This window comes from Setaria italica, chromosome V, assembly GCF_000263155.2.
Source record: "Setaria italica strain Yugu1 chromosome V, Setaria_italica_v2.0, whole genome shotgun sequence".
Taxonomy (NCBI): domain Eukaryota; kingdom Viridiplantae; phylum Streptophyta; class Magnoliopsida; order Poales; family Poaceae; genus Setaria; species Setaria italica.
The window spans coordinates 458,698-473,255 of NC_028454.1; the positions used below are offsets into that span (position 1 = coordinate 458,698).

A 14,558-nucleotide genomic window follows, 5' to 3' on the forward strand; every position below is an offset into this window, starting at 1 on the left:
TGGATGCTACCCCATCCCCTCAGCCCCTAGTGAATGAATGAAACCTGTTAGACATTTCACTACATACAAGATCTGGTCAAGTACATACCTTATTGCGTATTGTTGTCCATTGTGATAAAAGGAAGGCCTCAAACTAGGATTGAGGTTATTTCATGGGTTATTCCTTACAGCTAGCGTATCTGAAAGTGAAACATCAGTTTATAGCTTGATTGGTTGATTTAATTTCTCCCCTGGTTTTGGAGGCATACTTTCTCCTCCCTGTTTCCGTGTTACATACTAGACTACTTCATAGTTAGATGACATAAGTAGCACTGGAAAGTTTAAGCGAACATGGGTGCAATTATGCATTTTCTCATGATGTTTGGACCTTTATTTCCTTTTCAAGCATGCAAGTATTGTTTTAGATATACTGTGCGAAGTTTGCTGAAATTGTAGAAAATATAAGTATATATGCAGTATGAATTGACAATGTCTTCGAGACTTAGTTGGAGTAGACATTAGTTAGTTGTTAGCTCCAGGAATGTCAGCTAAACAAAAAGGTCCTGATAACATGCACTTCCTGATTTTTACTTGGATCTGAGAGGCAAGTCTCATGAATGTTTGTAAGCTGACTACCATTCTATCATCTGAAGACTGCATATTTCCTGATCTGTAGATTAATCAAGAACCTAGAATGTCAAGTGCAATTGTGAGATCTTGCATTTTTTTTCTGAAGAGGCAGGACAAAGAGACCTTCCATTTGTAGGTTTCAGTTCTAAAGCTGCACCAGTGCTTATCTTTTTAAGATGCATCTTCATGGAAGAGGTAGTGAATTTAGGTTCCATCAATGTTTGGCTCCACATATTGAAGTTGTGTATTAGTTTATTTTTTGTGCCTTCAAAGGTTAAAACTTTCAGCGCCATTTATTCAATGTAGATGAAACATAACAACTGTCAGGGGCAAGTCAGATGGATTGTTTAGAATTAACACCTTAGCAAAAACTTGGTATTCCATATTCGAATCCAGTTCCCATGTTGGTCGAGGTTTCTTTAAATCAGTTTGTTTCACTTGTGTGGCTTTGGTTCCAGTTATGGACCTTTCCCTATGAAACAAAATTAGCTGCAGTGCTCAAGTCAGCCTGCACTGTGACATACATCTTATGAATGCCTCCATCATGCGTTGCAAAGGTTGCTCTGACACATACAGCCTAGACCTAGTCCTGCTGGTGTTCTGATATATATTATCATGACTTGAGCATATTCCAATATTCCATACTTTAAGAGTGCTAATCTGTATCAATTTTTTCAAGTTTCCCTTTGGCAGTAGAGCATATGCTGTCCTACCTGTTTAGAATGTACTTAGACCCAGATATGTGTAATCTGACCTTCTGATTTATTTGTGTCACCTTTCAGGCTTGAGGAGGAAGGGTGCAAGGACCACAAATCTGAGGCAGATTCAAGGGTGCCCACACTGGCATCGTCATCGACTGGTTCCTGCTCTCCCCCCCCCCGTGTGCCCGTACAATTTCCGCCACAAACGTCACAAAGCACCTGCTAAGGCAAGTAACAAATTCTTTATTTTACATTGCTTAGTTGTGTACGTAGGTCGTAGTTGTCCATAGATCGGTGCCATATAATTGCAGCTCCTGTGTGCTCAGATGAATAACCGTGCCAGCTGGGATGAGCCCACGACAAAAATTTTGCTGGAGTTGTGCATTGAACAAAAGAACCAGCTCAACTGGAGCGATAGATGCCTCACTAAGTTGGGATGGAGGAATGTGCACTCCAGGTTCAGGGCAGAAACTGGATTGCAATTGGGAACGAAGCAGCTGCAGAACAAGCTCAGCAACTTGAGGAGGCAATTCTTCGGCTGGCGGGCATTGGAAACCTCATCTGGTTTAGGGCGCGACACACAAACTGGTGGGGTGTCTGCTGATGCCACGTATTGGGATCAGGACCAACAGGTACGGACTTTGCGACGTCCCTAACTTACTGATCGTCATACTTGTAATTTATTTATTTTCCGATGCTGATATTTTACTTTGATGGGACATTGCAGGACACCCAGGTGAGGTCCCAGCCGCAGTCTGTGAAGCCTCCACCTTTCCTCAACGAGCTGTTTGAGTTGTATGGCCACGAACCCCAAGACAGGGGCACATTGCTGTTGGCCGGAGGTATTCGTGAGGACACACCTAGCATGGGGACTGAGGGCAATTTCGTGGACTTGGAGGAGGACGCCGCCCCTGCTACTAGTGCTCGTGTCAGTGCTCGTGCCAAGTCAAAAAGGCCGGTCCGAGAGTACTCTGTGGACAGTCCCACCAAAAAAAGAAGTGACAACTTGGAGCAGTACATTAGGGAACTATCTGAGAGTGTGGCCAAGCAGAGCCTGCTACGTGCGCCGAGTCTCCAGGAACAAATAAATTGTTGTCTTGAGATCCTAAAAGAAGATGGTATAGAGCAGGGGTCGGAGCTTCACAACCAGGCTATGTTTTCATTTGGGCAGAGCGCGGAGTGTCGGAGCACGTTCATGGGGTTAGACACAAAAGATGCCCGATTGAGTTGGATCAATTTCTACTGGAACATGATGCACAAGAAGTGATGGTGCCCTGGTTATTTCTTAGCTTAGTTGCACTTGTGTTGTGTTGAACATTGAATTTAGCTTCTGTAATTTGTAGATGAGGTTGAACCTTTCTATGTGCGCTGAGTTGAACATTTTTAAGTTAATAATCGTTGAACCATTCTCTGGTATGTTAGTGGTTGTTTCTGTTCAGGTGTATCTGACTGTTGACCAATTCTATTAGTTAGTTGTATCTGTTCAGTTGCACGTATAAGTTTTGTTGCTAAGTTACTTTGAAGTTAAATTACGTTCAATTTTTTTGCAAACTAGTTGTACCTCCTCTCAGTATACAGAACGTTGTTCACCTTGTCTTATAAGCTGTGTTTTCATTTTCGACAGGTATTTCAAGTATGAGTGGTCCAGAGGAACACAACAGTGACACCGGCAGCGACAGCTGCTCCGTGTTTGATATGAGATGTTTAGGAGGAGCTGCAGCCGCATATGCGGAGCTTCGCAGCATAAATCGTGCTAGACAGAACCCGCCTGTTGACCTGCCAGTTGAGCTGCCACGCCTGACGGGTTGGCAGTGGGTGGAGCTGAACCTCCGGGACAGGAGGCGGTGCTACGACAATTTTCGTATGTATCCCGACACGTTCCTTCAGTTGCACGACATGTTGGTTAGCAATCATGGGTTGAAAACGTCGCAAGGGGTAGAATCCGTTGAGGCGTTAGCTATGTTTGTGTGGGCATGTGCGACACAGCAGGCGTGCCGTCAGATTAGAGAAAGGTTTGACCGGAGTCTGGACACAGTGAGTAGGAAGATGGCGCATGTGGCGAATGTAATATATTCGTTTGCCCAGGAAGTCATCGCTCCAAAGGATAGAGCGTACTCTACGGTCAATCACAAGCTGACCCAATATGCACCGTTCTTTGATGGGTGCATAGGTGCTCTAGACGGTACGCACATTCCAGTAATTGTCGGGCGTGAGTCCCGTTTGGATTTCCTAAACAGAAAAGGATTCACGAGCTTCAACGTGTTAGCCATATGCGATATGGACATGCGATTCACGTACGTAGGAGCTGGGATGGCAGGCTCGTGTCACGACATGGCGGTTTTGCGTGACTGTATGTCGGGAAGGACGTACCCACATCCACCTGCAGGTATGTGACTTCTAAGAGTGGCACATGTAGCTGGACTTGGAAAATGTGGTACACTAATGTTGATTTTTTGTGATTACCTGCATGCCGCTATTATTTGGTCGACTCGGGGTACGCCGTTCGCGAGGGGTATCTGGGCCCGTATAGAAATACCAGGTATCACCTCGAGGAGTTTAGCAGAAGGGCGGCGGACACATTGGAGGAGAAATTTAATTTTCACCATTTCAGTCTTCGGAATGTGGTGGAACGCGCCTTCGGTGTCCTGAAATCGAGGTGGCACATTCTGCAGGAAGTGCCACTATATTCAAGAGAACGGCAAACCAAGATTGTTATTGCTTGCTTTGCACTGCATAATTATTTGTTGGACCTTGCCAATGACAGTTCTGCAGGATCGTCCAGTGCGCGAGAACCGGACTATGCGGTGTCCGAATGGGTGGCAGCTAATGCTACACCTGATATGGGCAGTGTCCGAGATTGGATTGCGGCGGGAATCTCGTTGATGTAGACGCGGGATGTATGTTGTGTACGTTCATGTTGTAATTTGTATGTACAAAATTGTAATATGTTGTGTGTACGTTCGTAAGCTCGAGTGTGTTTGTTATGTTTGCCGGCCACCATTTAGATGGTGTAGTTGCATTTACCGCTACAAATTTTATTTTCGAACGTAGCAGCGTATCCGTACGGAAACCACTTTGGAAATTGCTAAGGATAAGTTGTTACCGCTCCCTCGCTCGTTTCGGTACAGGAACAATTTAATTCCTGTTTTTTTTAACAACCTTATATTTTATAAGTATCAACAATTCTATTATTATTTGTAGTCCCACACCTTTTAATTGTTTCATTTTGTAAAAAAGAGTACGCAAATTAGGTTTAATTAATTGGTTTCCTGCATAAATTTCATTTGTAACCGGACTAAGTTTAACCTTGGAACTAATGTGGCCCAAACGGCCCGTTAGCACGCACACCCGGCGGGCCAAACGGCCGTTACCAGGCTTAGCGGCGGCAGCAGCAGCAGCGGCTGCGGCAGCCAGCAGCCGCAGCAGCCGCTTTAAGCGCTGCCGAACGAGCTGGATGATCATTACTTGGACACTGCATTGGTGATGGGTCGGCGACTGCATCTTCTTAATTCAGAGGGTTGTAACTGTACGTGAAGCTTTGATCATGCAGGTATATATACTTACTTATTAGTTGATGTAGATAGATGGATGGATGGAGTACGTTGATGATGGATGAACTCATAGGGTGTGTTTGGTTGCATGCACCATATGATGCCTGTATGGATCATTTTAGATGATGGGGTTCAACCATTTTTTACTTGTACCATATGATTCACTCTTACTAGTTGAATAATAAATTAAGTGGGATGGCTTCGTTATGGATGAGTTAGTACAATTCACCTAACCAAACAAAAGGATATTATTTTGAACCATTTCATACATAAATCAAATGATACAAACAACCAAAAGCAGGGCCGATGAGGATCCGATGATGGATCCAAGTGAGAGGCTAGGCTGGTATAAGTGGTATGGAGTACTGAAAACGAGGGGTGTTGCCATTTGTTTATCTAGAGACGATATCTTGCTAAGGTAATCATAGGAACAAAATGTGATTTCCATGGAAGTTGAAGTTGGAACAGTGTGGGTACTGCCAAAATTCCAGAAAGAGGAGTTAATTCCTTTCTTGCTGCATTGTCCATTTTGCTATCACGATCGAGTTAAATGAATATGGCTCGTGGGCTGCTTGCATATCTGCAGTGCCGGTGCATGTATGTAGCTAGGTGGAGGATCATTTTCGTTTGTTTGTGCATATGGGTGAGCGATCGAGGGTAGCACATGAAAAATGCAAGGGTACGCACGTCTAGGAACAGGTGAAAGATGCAATACAACATTAGACATCTTCAGTGCTGTGCTACCGAGGAGTTCGATCCCATCATGCGGTAAAAAGCAACACCCGTACGTTCTATTCTATCTACATCAATTGCGACAATATATACATCTTGGAGACTTACATATATATAAATAGGAAATATGCAAAGAAAGAATGTCCAAATATAATGAACATTATCATCCTTACAAAATATAAATATGTAAGGTTACAAAAACATTTTGCAGCCTTATAATACATAACATTATCTAACCTTACAAAAGAAACATTTTGATAAGCATACAAAATTCCTTCTCTCTATTCCTGGGGAACATAAATGAAAGCAAAACACTACTAGGATCACAAAACTGTATGGAGGACGCGGTCGCTTGGGACGCAACATCCGTCTTCCAAAATGGGGAGGCGGTGCATCGGGGGCAGGGGGGCTCGGCGTCCGTTCCATTGGAGCCAGCTCCTTCAATGCCTCCTGCCAATTGACACTGCCCATTACCATGTTCAGCAGATCGCGCGCACATCGTGCTCGTATCACGCGCTTCACGTTGGCTAGCTGCTTTTCCACCAGCAATGTCCGCATGGACTATTCCAAGTCCATATCCCTTTTTGTCGAACACGGGGGCCGCATTTAGCCTACTCCAACAATGATAACCCATGTCCTGGAAGCAACACTTCACTAAGAAAAACTTCTCCGACCTGTCCCCCGGAACCAACTGATGATCTTTCCCTTTGCACGTTGGAGCCACAACAAACGCCGAGAACAGGGTAGGGGAATCACATGAATCTACTGGTGCCAGGATGACATACAGCGCTCTCTCGTCCAACCTGCTCTTCCCTGAAACGTACCGGACTTGCGCTCTCAACAAGTTTGACACTCAGGATGCTGAACTTCTTTCCTAATAAGCTAACAGTTTTGGCTGTCCTTCTAGTCTTATCACTGAAGCAAACAGTGAGCTTGCTGTTTGCATTGATCAGAAAAGAAGAGGTAAGGAGAAATGTTTCATGACGATTGTTTGCAATGACACATCCAGCACAATGGTAGTCTTCGTAGTTCTTATCAGCATTGGTCTCTAAAACCGTGACCATGCTGTTGGACGTTGCTCCGTGGATGTTGCCGCTGCTGCCTTCCATTAGAGAAGGTACTACAAATGTAAACGGAGCAGCAAAACAAAGTTGTATCTTAGTTTCAGATCAAAGCTAGTCGCCGTGTTTTGTTCATTCTCACGGTTGGATGATGAGGACGGTATGTAGCCATGGCAAGTCTTGGATTGTACTTCATCAGTACCAAATGCCCCAATCAAAACCAATCGAGCATGGTAGAGATATAAGAACGAGTTTGAGACGGTTGCGACAGAACTATGTTCTGATCTAATTATTTTTGAGTTTATACCAGAGTGATGCAGATTTATTCCTTTTTCTTTGATTGCTATACTTAAGTAATATGTGTACTACTGTAGGGTGAGTGCTAACAAGTTAGCCTTATTATATTATGCTTATCAGTATCTCTTACACAGCCTCTTTAATGAGTAGGCCAAGTGTCTGTCGTCTTGCATGAAAAAACATTTTGTTGATGAAGCATGCCTGTCTAAAAAACATATATAGTTCCTAATGTGTTGGATCCAGTAACATTAGTTTGGCCTTGTTACTGGATCTGATCTTGTTTTTCCCAATGTGTTGGACAGGATCCTTGCTGAAGTTGACGATTCTGGTTACACAAACTGGTATTCATTCTGATTCATCTCATTGCAGGCATTGCTTGGTTGCTCCAACCTGCTTGGAACTTATAAAGGCTTAAATGCTTTGTTGTTGCTGTACAGACGATGATGAGGACAGGTGGCCAGTACCCAAGCCAATTTAGTATCATCCCTAGAATAATGATAGAGTTTGTGATTAGTGCTGACATATCAATGTTCTTGGACCTGGAGCAGTCTGTTGAATTGCTCAAGTCTTGTCACAAATTTAGTTTTGAACTTTGTTGAATCATGTGTGCTCAATCCAGTCATTATCTAATAATTAAAATTAGCCTTATTACATCATATCCATCAGTATCTCTTATAGCTTCTTTAATGAGTATGCCAAGTGCCTGTCACATTGCATAGAAGTACGTTTTGTGGAGAGGATATGTGTGTGTTTAACCTGTTTGTCGTCCAATGACGTGGCTAGATTACCAGTATGATGAGCACTTTGACAATATTATCATATCAACACGTGACTGCTTGCTTACAAGGGCAACACGGCCAGCAGCCAAGCCATGAGCCCCGGAAATTGTTCTACAGATTCGAGGCCATGATAGTATGGTACATAATGCTCGCACAAAGACCGGAGCAATTTAGCAAAAGCCACATCCAGCGCGCGCACACACTAGAATGATACGGATTGTACCATAATTTAAACTAAAAGTTACCATAATTATTTAGCATCAAGATGTTTTTTTTTAAATTATGGTACAATCAATTAAGTTACCATAATTATTTAGCATCAAGATGCTTTTTTTTAAATTATGGTACAATCAATTTATAGTAAATTACGACGTACAAGAATGGACATCAATTCTAATAAGCCATTCAAGTTACGATTTATAGTAAATTACGATATACAAGAATGGACATATCAATTCTCAGTAGAGTATAGCTGACCATAGAATAAACCATGACCAGCAGTTAGAATAAGCTATTCTATGACCGGCAGTAGAGCATACTCTATAAGGTCCAAAATGCACTTGTTGTTGTTGTAGTGTATCATTAGATTGATGAACATGGTGCCGAGAGAAAGAATCACTCTTGGCACTCACTCCGCTACATGATCCATCCCTACATTATACTCACTTCCAGTGGGCAAGCAGGTCCCAGGTTCTAGAAATCAATTATCATGAGACTGAGCTATCTACAAAAGCTTTCCTGCAGCTAGGCAACCCCTGTTTCTACTACTTACTGGCAGAGACTCCTCATATCTCTATCATCTCCACCTTAGGAACTACTGCTACCTCTACCTGCAGTAGCCTTCTTCCATGCTTTTCACAATGCTGCAGGTTTGTTCTTCAACTTCTCAACAATGAACTTCCTCGTGTCGGCACCCTTCACATTGAATTCCATCAGAAGATCTTCATACAGCGTCTTCAAGCTCGTGTTGAATGTGATTGCGCGTCTGGACAGAGGGTTTGCTGCATTGACTGCTGGTCCTTGCTTTGGTGCATTGCTGCTGCTACTGCTGGCTGCTCCCGCCCCACTGCTTTTGCAGTCAGACTCTTCCTCCGGCACCACTGAGCCAACGTCATGACCCTCCATGTAGTGCTTGCATGCTGCGAGAATGGTGTGCCCATGCACCCGGAAGTGGCCGGCAACAAGGTCTGCAAAGTGCTGCAAGGAGCCACAAGCCAAACATGGATCAGTTCCGTTACAATACAAATCAGCAAAAATCAGATTTCACTCCTTTGTCACACCAGTATTATTATTAACACATTACCTCTGGAGGCCTCCGAAGTGAGTACAACATCGTCCTGCATGAGTGCAGAAAGGTAGTGTCGTTATACTCCAAAGATTTCCTCTGTCCATGTGGAGTGTTGGCTGAGGCCTCATATCCTGGCTCGTTGTAATATGGGTTCTCATTCAAAATGAGAGCTTGAATGGAGACAAGAACCTGTAGCAAGGTTGATTGAGCAGGATTCCACTTCTCACAACCATTACCAGTCCAGGTACCCAGCAGGCTAAGGCATACTTTTCCACAGTTATATAAGTTTGGATTAATCCGAAGTCCTCCAGAGTGGTAATGTACCAACTGTAAACGCCCATCAGAGAAACATTTCAATAAAATTTGAAATGGTTATATGAAAATAATGAAAGAAACATGCCAAAGATTTGATGCATACCGGAGGGCCAGAAGGATAAGAAGAGGGAATGTGAACATCGAAGAAGAAAAGCCCATCATGGTAGGGCGTTCCCTTAGGTCCAATAATCGCAGCCCTAAGAAGGTCAATTCTATCCTCGGCAACCCGGACATAAATAGATGCTGCACAAAAGAAAATCATCAGAATTTATACCTCCAAGATAAGAAAAATACACTGAAGCAATCTTCACTGATTAACTAGAGAGCGATAGCTTGTCTAAAACTTTCATGAGTCGTGAACAAAGCCTAGTAATGATGAGTTCCAAAATCATGGGAATAGCTTCTAAAGACAGATAATGTGCAAAATTTTGAGTCACAAAGATGAGGAAACCACAAAGGCAATGACCATATGACACCCCAGTTAAGTGCTTCATAATGATATAAGACACAACGATCCATCACAAGGAAGGCTTTACAGTTTACATAGATGCTAAGTAGAGGAAATAGACCTAAATAACAGCACGACATACATGCCTGATGGCTCTATACAAAATTGAAAAGTTAAATATCTGGCAAAAATGGATTGAGGAGTGTTAACTTTGCTAAAAGATAACTCTAGAAATATTTTATTTGCCCTTAAACATATGTTTCAATTTCAATTCATCCCCAGGCAGTCCTATGAAAATAACTATAAACAAGCACATGAAGGACACTGGCACATCCGACATTACAATGCACCTAGTAACTAAAGGTATTGCAGTTTCACCCTGGCTAAGAATACCAGTATCATGCAGCTTAGGAAGGATTGTTTTGTCTCCTTATTGAGTGTAGTAGACATGGTCCCTAACAGACAGATCTTATTGAAATAATGTAACAATCTTATATCAAACTTATTGCTTCTCCAAACTAATCGACTTTTTGGTAACCTGAACGGTAACTGATCGCTAGACCTGGGCTGGGGAAGCAATAATGGACACTGGCTACACATGAAGAAAGCATTTTCAATGTTGATGGTGTCCCAAATGCAATGTAACTGGTTTAAACTTGAAAAAGGGGCCACACTAATCATTAAGTAAAAGAACGTAGCCTATTTTGCTCATATCTAACCTGGTAGATCCTTCTCCAGAAGTTTCCAGTCATGTTGAACTCTCTTGGACCAAGCTCTGGCTGGCTGAAATAATGATCACATGCAAGAATAGGTAAGTGCCCAAGAGAAGCATAAATCAAGAGCAACTATTAGTTGAGCATGCCACCTCTCCCTGAGAACATTTAGCAAAGTGATGGTCAGAGAAATTTTGAACAGTGTCGAACTGCTTGAACTGCTTATATTTATTTGCATTCTCATCTTCAGTATTTGATTTAGATGGCTCCTTGGCTTCTTCCTTGGCTGCAATTTTCTGCAGCCACGGTACAGTAGCCTCCACACCTGGAGGCAGATCTAAATCATCAAATTTATCAGCGAGATGCTGATTAAAGTCAGCTTCATCAAAGTCATAGTCATCTTCATCATAGCCATCGACATCATCATCACAGTCGTCCTCCATATAGTAATCTTCTTCTTCTTCGATTTCTCCAGAGTCAAGATCCTGAGGTTCTGGTTCGGAAATTTGTAAAGAAGTACTTGTGCTGGATGAACCCTGTAAAACAGTGTAGGCTAGTCAATAACTATAGCAGGTAGTAGTAAAGAAAAAGCATGAAAAGGACATGTGAAGTCATTTCTGCCACAATCTGGGATGCTATATATATTTAGTTATCAATTGTGCGAACTGATTGCCAACGACTAGAAACATTAAAATCTGAATAAGAATGCTTCCAGCCCTAAAATGCATCTTTTATCATAAAGGCCAAAACGACCACTGTGAGTCCACTATTGTTATTCACACTGCATTGGACAGAAAGTCTGTAAAAATCCTCTGCAGCTGAAATAGAGTAACAGCAGCGAAGGCATAATTTTGACTGATACGCTGCAAGGTTCAGAGACACAGGAAACTGCCAGTGCATCGCCAATGGAGCCAATTCTGAGTGGCATTGCACCAATCAGCCCAGGATAGGGTCGAGAATGGCAGAGCACACCCCAGTTAATCCATGGCCCCCAAACAATTGAGCCGAGGAAGCACCGAAGGCACCGTGAATCAGCGCCCCCAAAACCCAAACCCTAGTGGCTGGTTGGCGGGTTGGGCGCAGAAAACCCCAATCCGGACCCCCGAACGGAACCCTAAACGAGAACCCCCGTTCCACCAAATCCGGCGTGGGTAAGAACCTCGCGAGCGAGAATTTCATCAATCAACTCGGAAGGGAGGGGGGAAAGCTACGCGATTGGGCGGGCAAGGAAACGAGGCGGGAGGTTCACCTGGCATCGCTGGCGCTTCTGCTGCTGCGCGGCGCCCCATGCGGCGGCGTCGGCCGTGCGGCACGACGAGGAGCTCCCCTGCTGCAGGCCGAGGTACCTGCAGGAGCCGAGGCGATCATCATAATAATAATGAAAAGGAAATCGCCCCCCAAAAAAAAAATAAAGAGAAGTTTCCCCCCACTCCGCGAGGAAGAGAGATCGATCGCGGCGGCGAGGAGGCGACGTACTCTGCGTCCATGGCGGCGGCGGGCGACGAGCCGCTGCGCGATCGCCGGCGACCGATCGAAAGATGGAGCGGAACGGAAGGGAAGGGGAAGGGGATTGGAGGCCGAATCGATCGATTTATGCAGGCTGCGTCCTAGTCCCGCTCGGCTACGCGCTGGTGGAGACGCGCCGCGGCCTATGACGTGTGGGTCGACTCGGAGGGGAATATCCTTCCGGGCCCACCCGTCAGATGCTGCGAGCGCGTGACGCAGGCGGATACGGGGACGGCGACCTGGTTCCCTGCTCCCCCCTGGCGGAGGGGTGGTTAGATTGTAGTAGAAGGCAAAAGGTTGGGACGCTCGGGCCCATCTGTCAGTGGCGCCGGATCTCCCCCGGATCTTGTGTGCCAAGGTGCGGTGAGGCTGACAGGAGTGGTCAACAGGATCTTAGCTAGTTTCAGTTAGCTAGTTTCCCGTTCGTTTGAGCTTCTCCTTTTGAACTTTTGCTAGGAAAAGCTGGCTTTTTAGTTGCTTGCTATTGATTTTTATAATAAATTTTATCTTCTCAGCATACCAAAAGTTAGTAAAAGCTCTTCTTAACCAGCTTTGTAGCTTTCAGCTCATTTTATCAGAAGCTAGTTTTTCAGCTTTTTAAAAGCCAACTCAACAATTAGCTTGTTTGTTTAAGCTTTCCAGCTTCTAGCGGCCAGAGATCGGAAAACTGACCTGAGAAGCTGGATCTAAACATTCGATGTGACGGGTGCTAAAGTCACATCGGGTGCTAAAGTTTAGCAAGTGGAAGAAAACAGACCCTCACAAACGGGTCGAAACAAACAGCTCCATAACCGGCACTAACTCTCGAACCATGGGGATGAAGGGCAAGTTGAGCGGCAGCAGCAGCAGCCTGGCACCGGTGGAGCGCCAGCAGCCTCGGCTTGGAAGCAGTGCATGACATGGGGAGCAGTGGCAGGTAACCAGCTCGCGTGTGGGCAGCTGCCAGCTGCGGCTGCAAGGAAAACTGGATGGCAACAGGGAGGAGTAGGCGCACCAAAGCAGCATGGGGTTTCGATTTCTTGTGACTGGAGCCGTGATCCACCATTATTGGAAATGGAGGAGAGACGAGAGAGAGACACATCTTGGAGAGGAAGACGAAGCTGCTCCCATTTTTGTTTTTTCAATTCTGTCATAAGGGACCCACGACCGATGCTCATTGCTGACGCGGTGGCCTTTCCAACCCGATGCCAATTTCTACCTCTTGAAAAACAATGTCACTGTTGTGATGGGAGGGGTAAAATGGTCTTTATAAGTTGGACTTAACTGCCGTATGGATGCAAGTGTCACAAAAAGGCATAAAAGATGATCCTGGTGTCAGGGAGGTAAAATTGTCTAGCGTCATGCACGGAACAAGAATTTGTTTTTACATGGAATTCTCTCTACTACGTATCTTTTAGGATGACCGAGAAGTAAAATTCTATGACACCAATTTTAGCATACCAAAAAATCAAAATCAAACAAGTCTGTTTCATAATAGACCTGTCATTGGATATCCCTACCCTCTCACCAAATACACACATTTCAAATAGAGAGGGTATGGATAGAAAATTATTTATCCATTAGAAATGGTAAGGGTAGGGTATCGGAAGGGTACAATCTATTGGATATGGTTAGGATTGGGGAGGTTAAGGAGTGGATAATAATTATTTGAAATTGGGTGTGAACAAGAGTGAGTTTGCCCATATCCTTTTCAGTGGTAGGCCTACTCGTAGATCGGAAGAGAATAGAAAGGCCAAAAGAATCATAATCTGCTTTCAGACTCTGCCATCTAAAGCGCCAATTGCTAGTATGGAATATAGTTTCAAGGTCCTTCGGAGAAGTTTTATTTTCTTTTGTTCCTGTTTGAAAGCCTGATTTTTTTTGACGATTGATATAGCAGAAAAAATATAAGACAACGACCATGAGAGGCCATAGACAGGAACTAAACTAAACTCTCCTAGTTGAATTGGGACATCAACGCGGGACCAATCAACTTGAAAACGTCAAAACCGACCGGTTGGATTGGGACATCAACACGGCCGCATCACTCCACTCGACAATGACAGCCGAACCAAAGCCTAATCGTGGCATCCACCAACTTTTCACTCTGAAGTAGTCGTTGAACACCTCCAGATGTGACCCCGCATTAACAAGAACCAAGAGAAACGGATCGTACCGCACCGAAAAGGCCACCACCATGCAGGATCCTACGCCGTAGTGCCGCTGCAACATCACACTCCACCCGACAGAGTGATACCACTAGATTCGGACCTCTCGCAGGCTACCTCGCAGTCGCCACCACGATAACACAAACGCACGGGAGCCTCACCATATCCGCCGCCGTTGGACTCCACCTCGCTCTCGTCGCCTTGAAGATACACCGCATGTAGGGGTCTCGCCATGCCCGCTACAATACTTCATGTCCTAGATCTGTTTCTTTTGTTGCCATCAGAATGGTGAGCAATGTTGCTCCGCTTCCCAAGGTGTCCATCAAATATCAAGCTGCTGCCGTAGGTCGACTTCGCCTCGTTGCTCCACCCACGTGCATAACCATCGTCGGCGTTAGGAAGCCAAAGTAG

The 14,558-nt window shown here is 44.5% G+C and overlaps 1 protein-coding gene across 1 annotated transcript; it reads right to left on the reverse strand.

Annotated features, from left to right (window-relative positions):
* Positions 1 to 8,113: 8,113 nt before the first annotated feature.
* On the reverse strand, positions 8,114 to 12,121 carry LOC101761493 (putative ubiquitin-conjugating enzyme E2 38). Its single transcript, XM_004967330.2, has 7 exons — positions 11,971 to 12,121; positions 11,744 to 11,840; positions 10,647 to 11,030; positions 10,501 to 10,564; positions 9,437 to 9,576; positions 9,034 to 9,345; positions 8,114 to 8,927 (listed from the first exon to the last, which is right to left on the reverse strand). The coding sequence occupies exons 1-7, from the start codon at positions 11,979 to 11,981 to the stop codon at positions 8,586 to 8,588; spliced, it is 1,350 nt and encodes a 449-aa protein (XP_004967387.1). The 5' UTR covers positions 11,982 to 12,121; the 3' UTR covers positions 8,114 to 8,585.
* Between the last annotated feature and the right edge of the window lie 2,437 nt (positions 12,122 to 14,558).

Coding starts and splice junctions, on each gene's coding strand:
- LOC101761493 (XM_004967330.2), bottom strand. Junction 11,031..11,743: donor AGAAGCGCCAGCGATGCCAG/GTGAACCTCCCG, acceptor ACTGTTTTACAG/GGTTCATCCAGCACAAGTAC. Junction 9,346..9,436: donor CTTATCCTTCTGGCCCTCCG/GTATGCATCAAA, acceptor GGGCGTTTACAG/TTGGTACATTACCACTCTGG.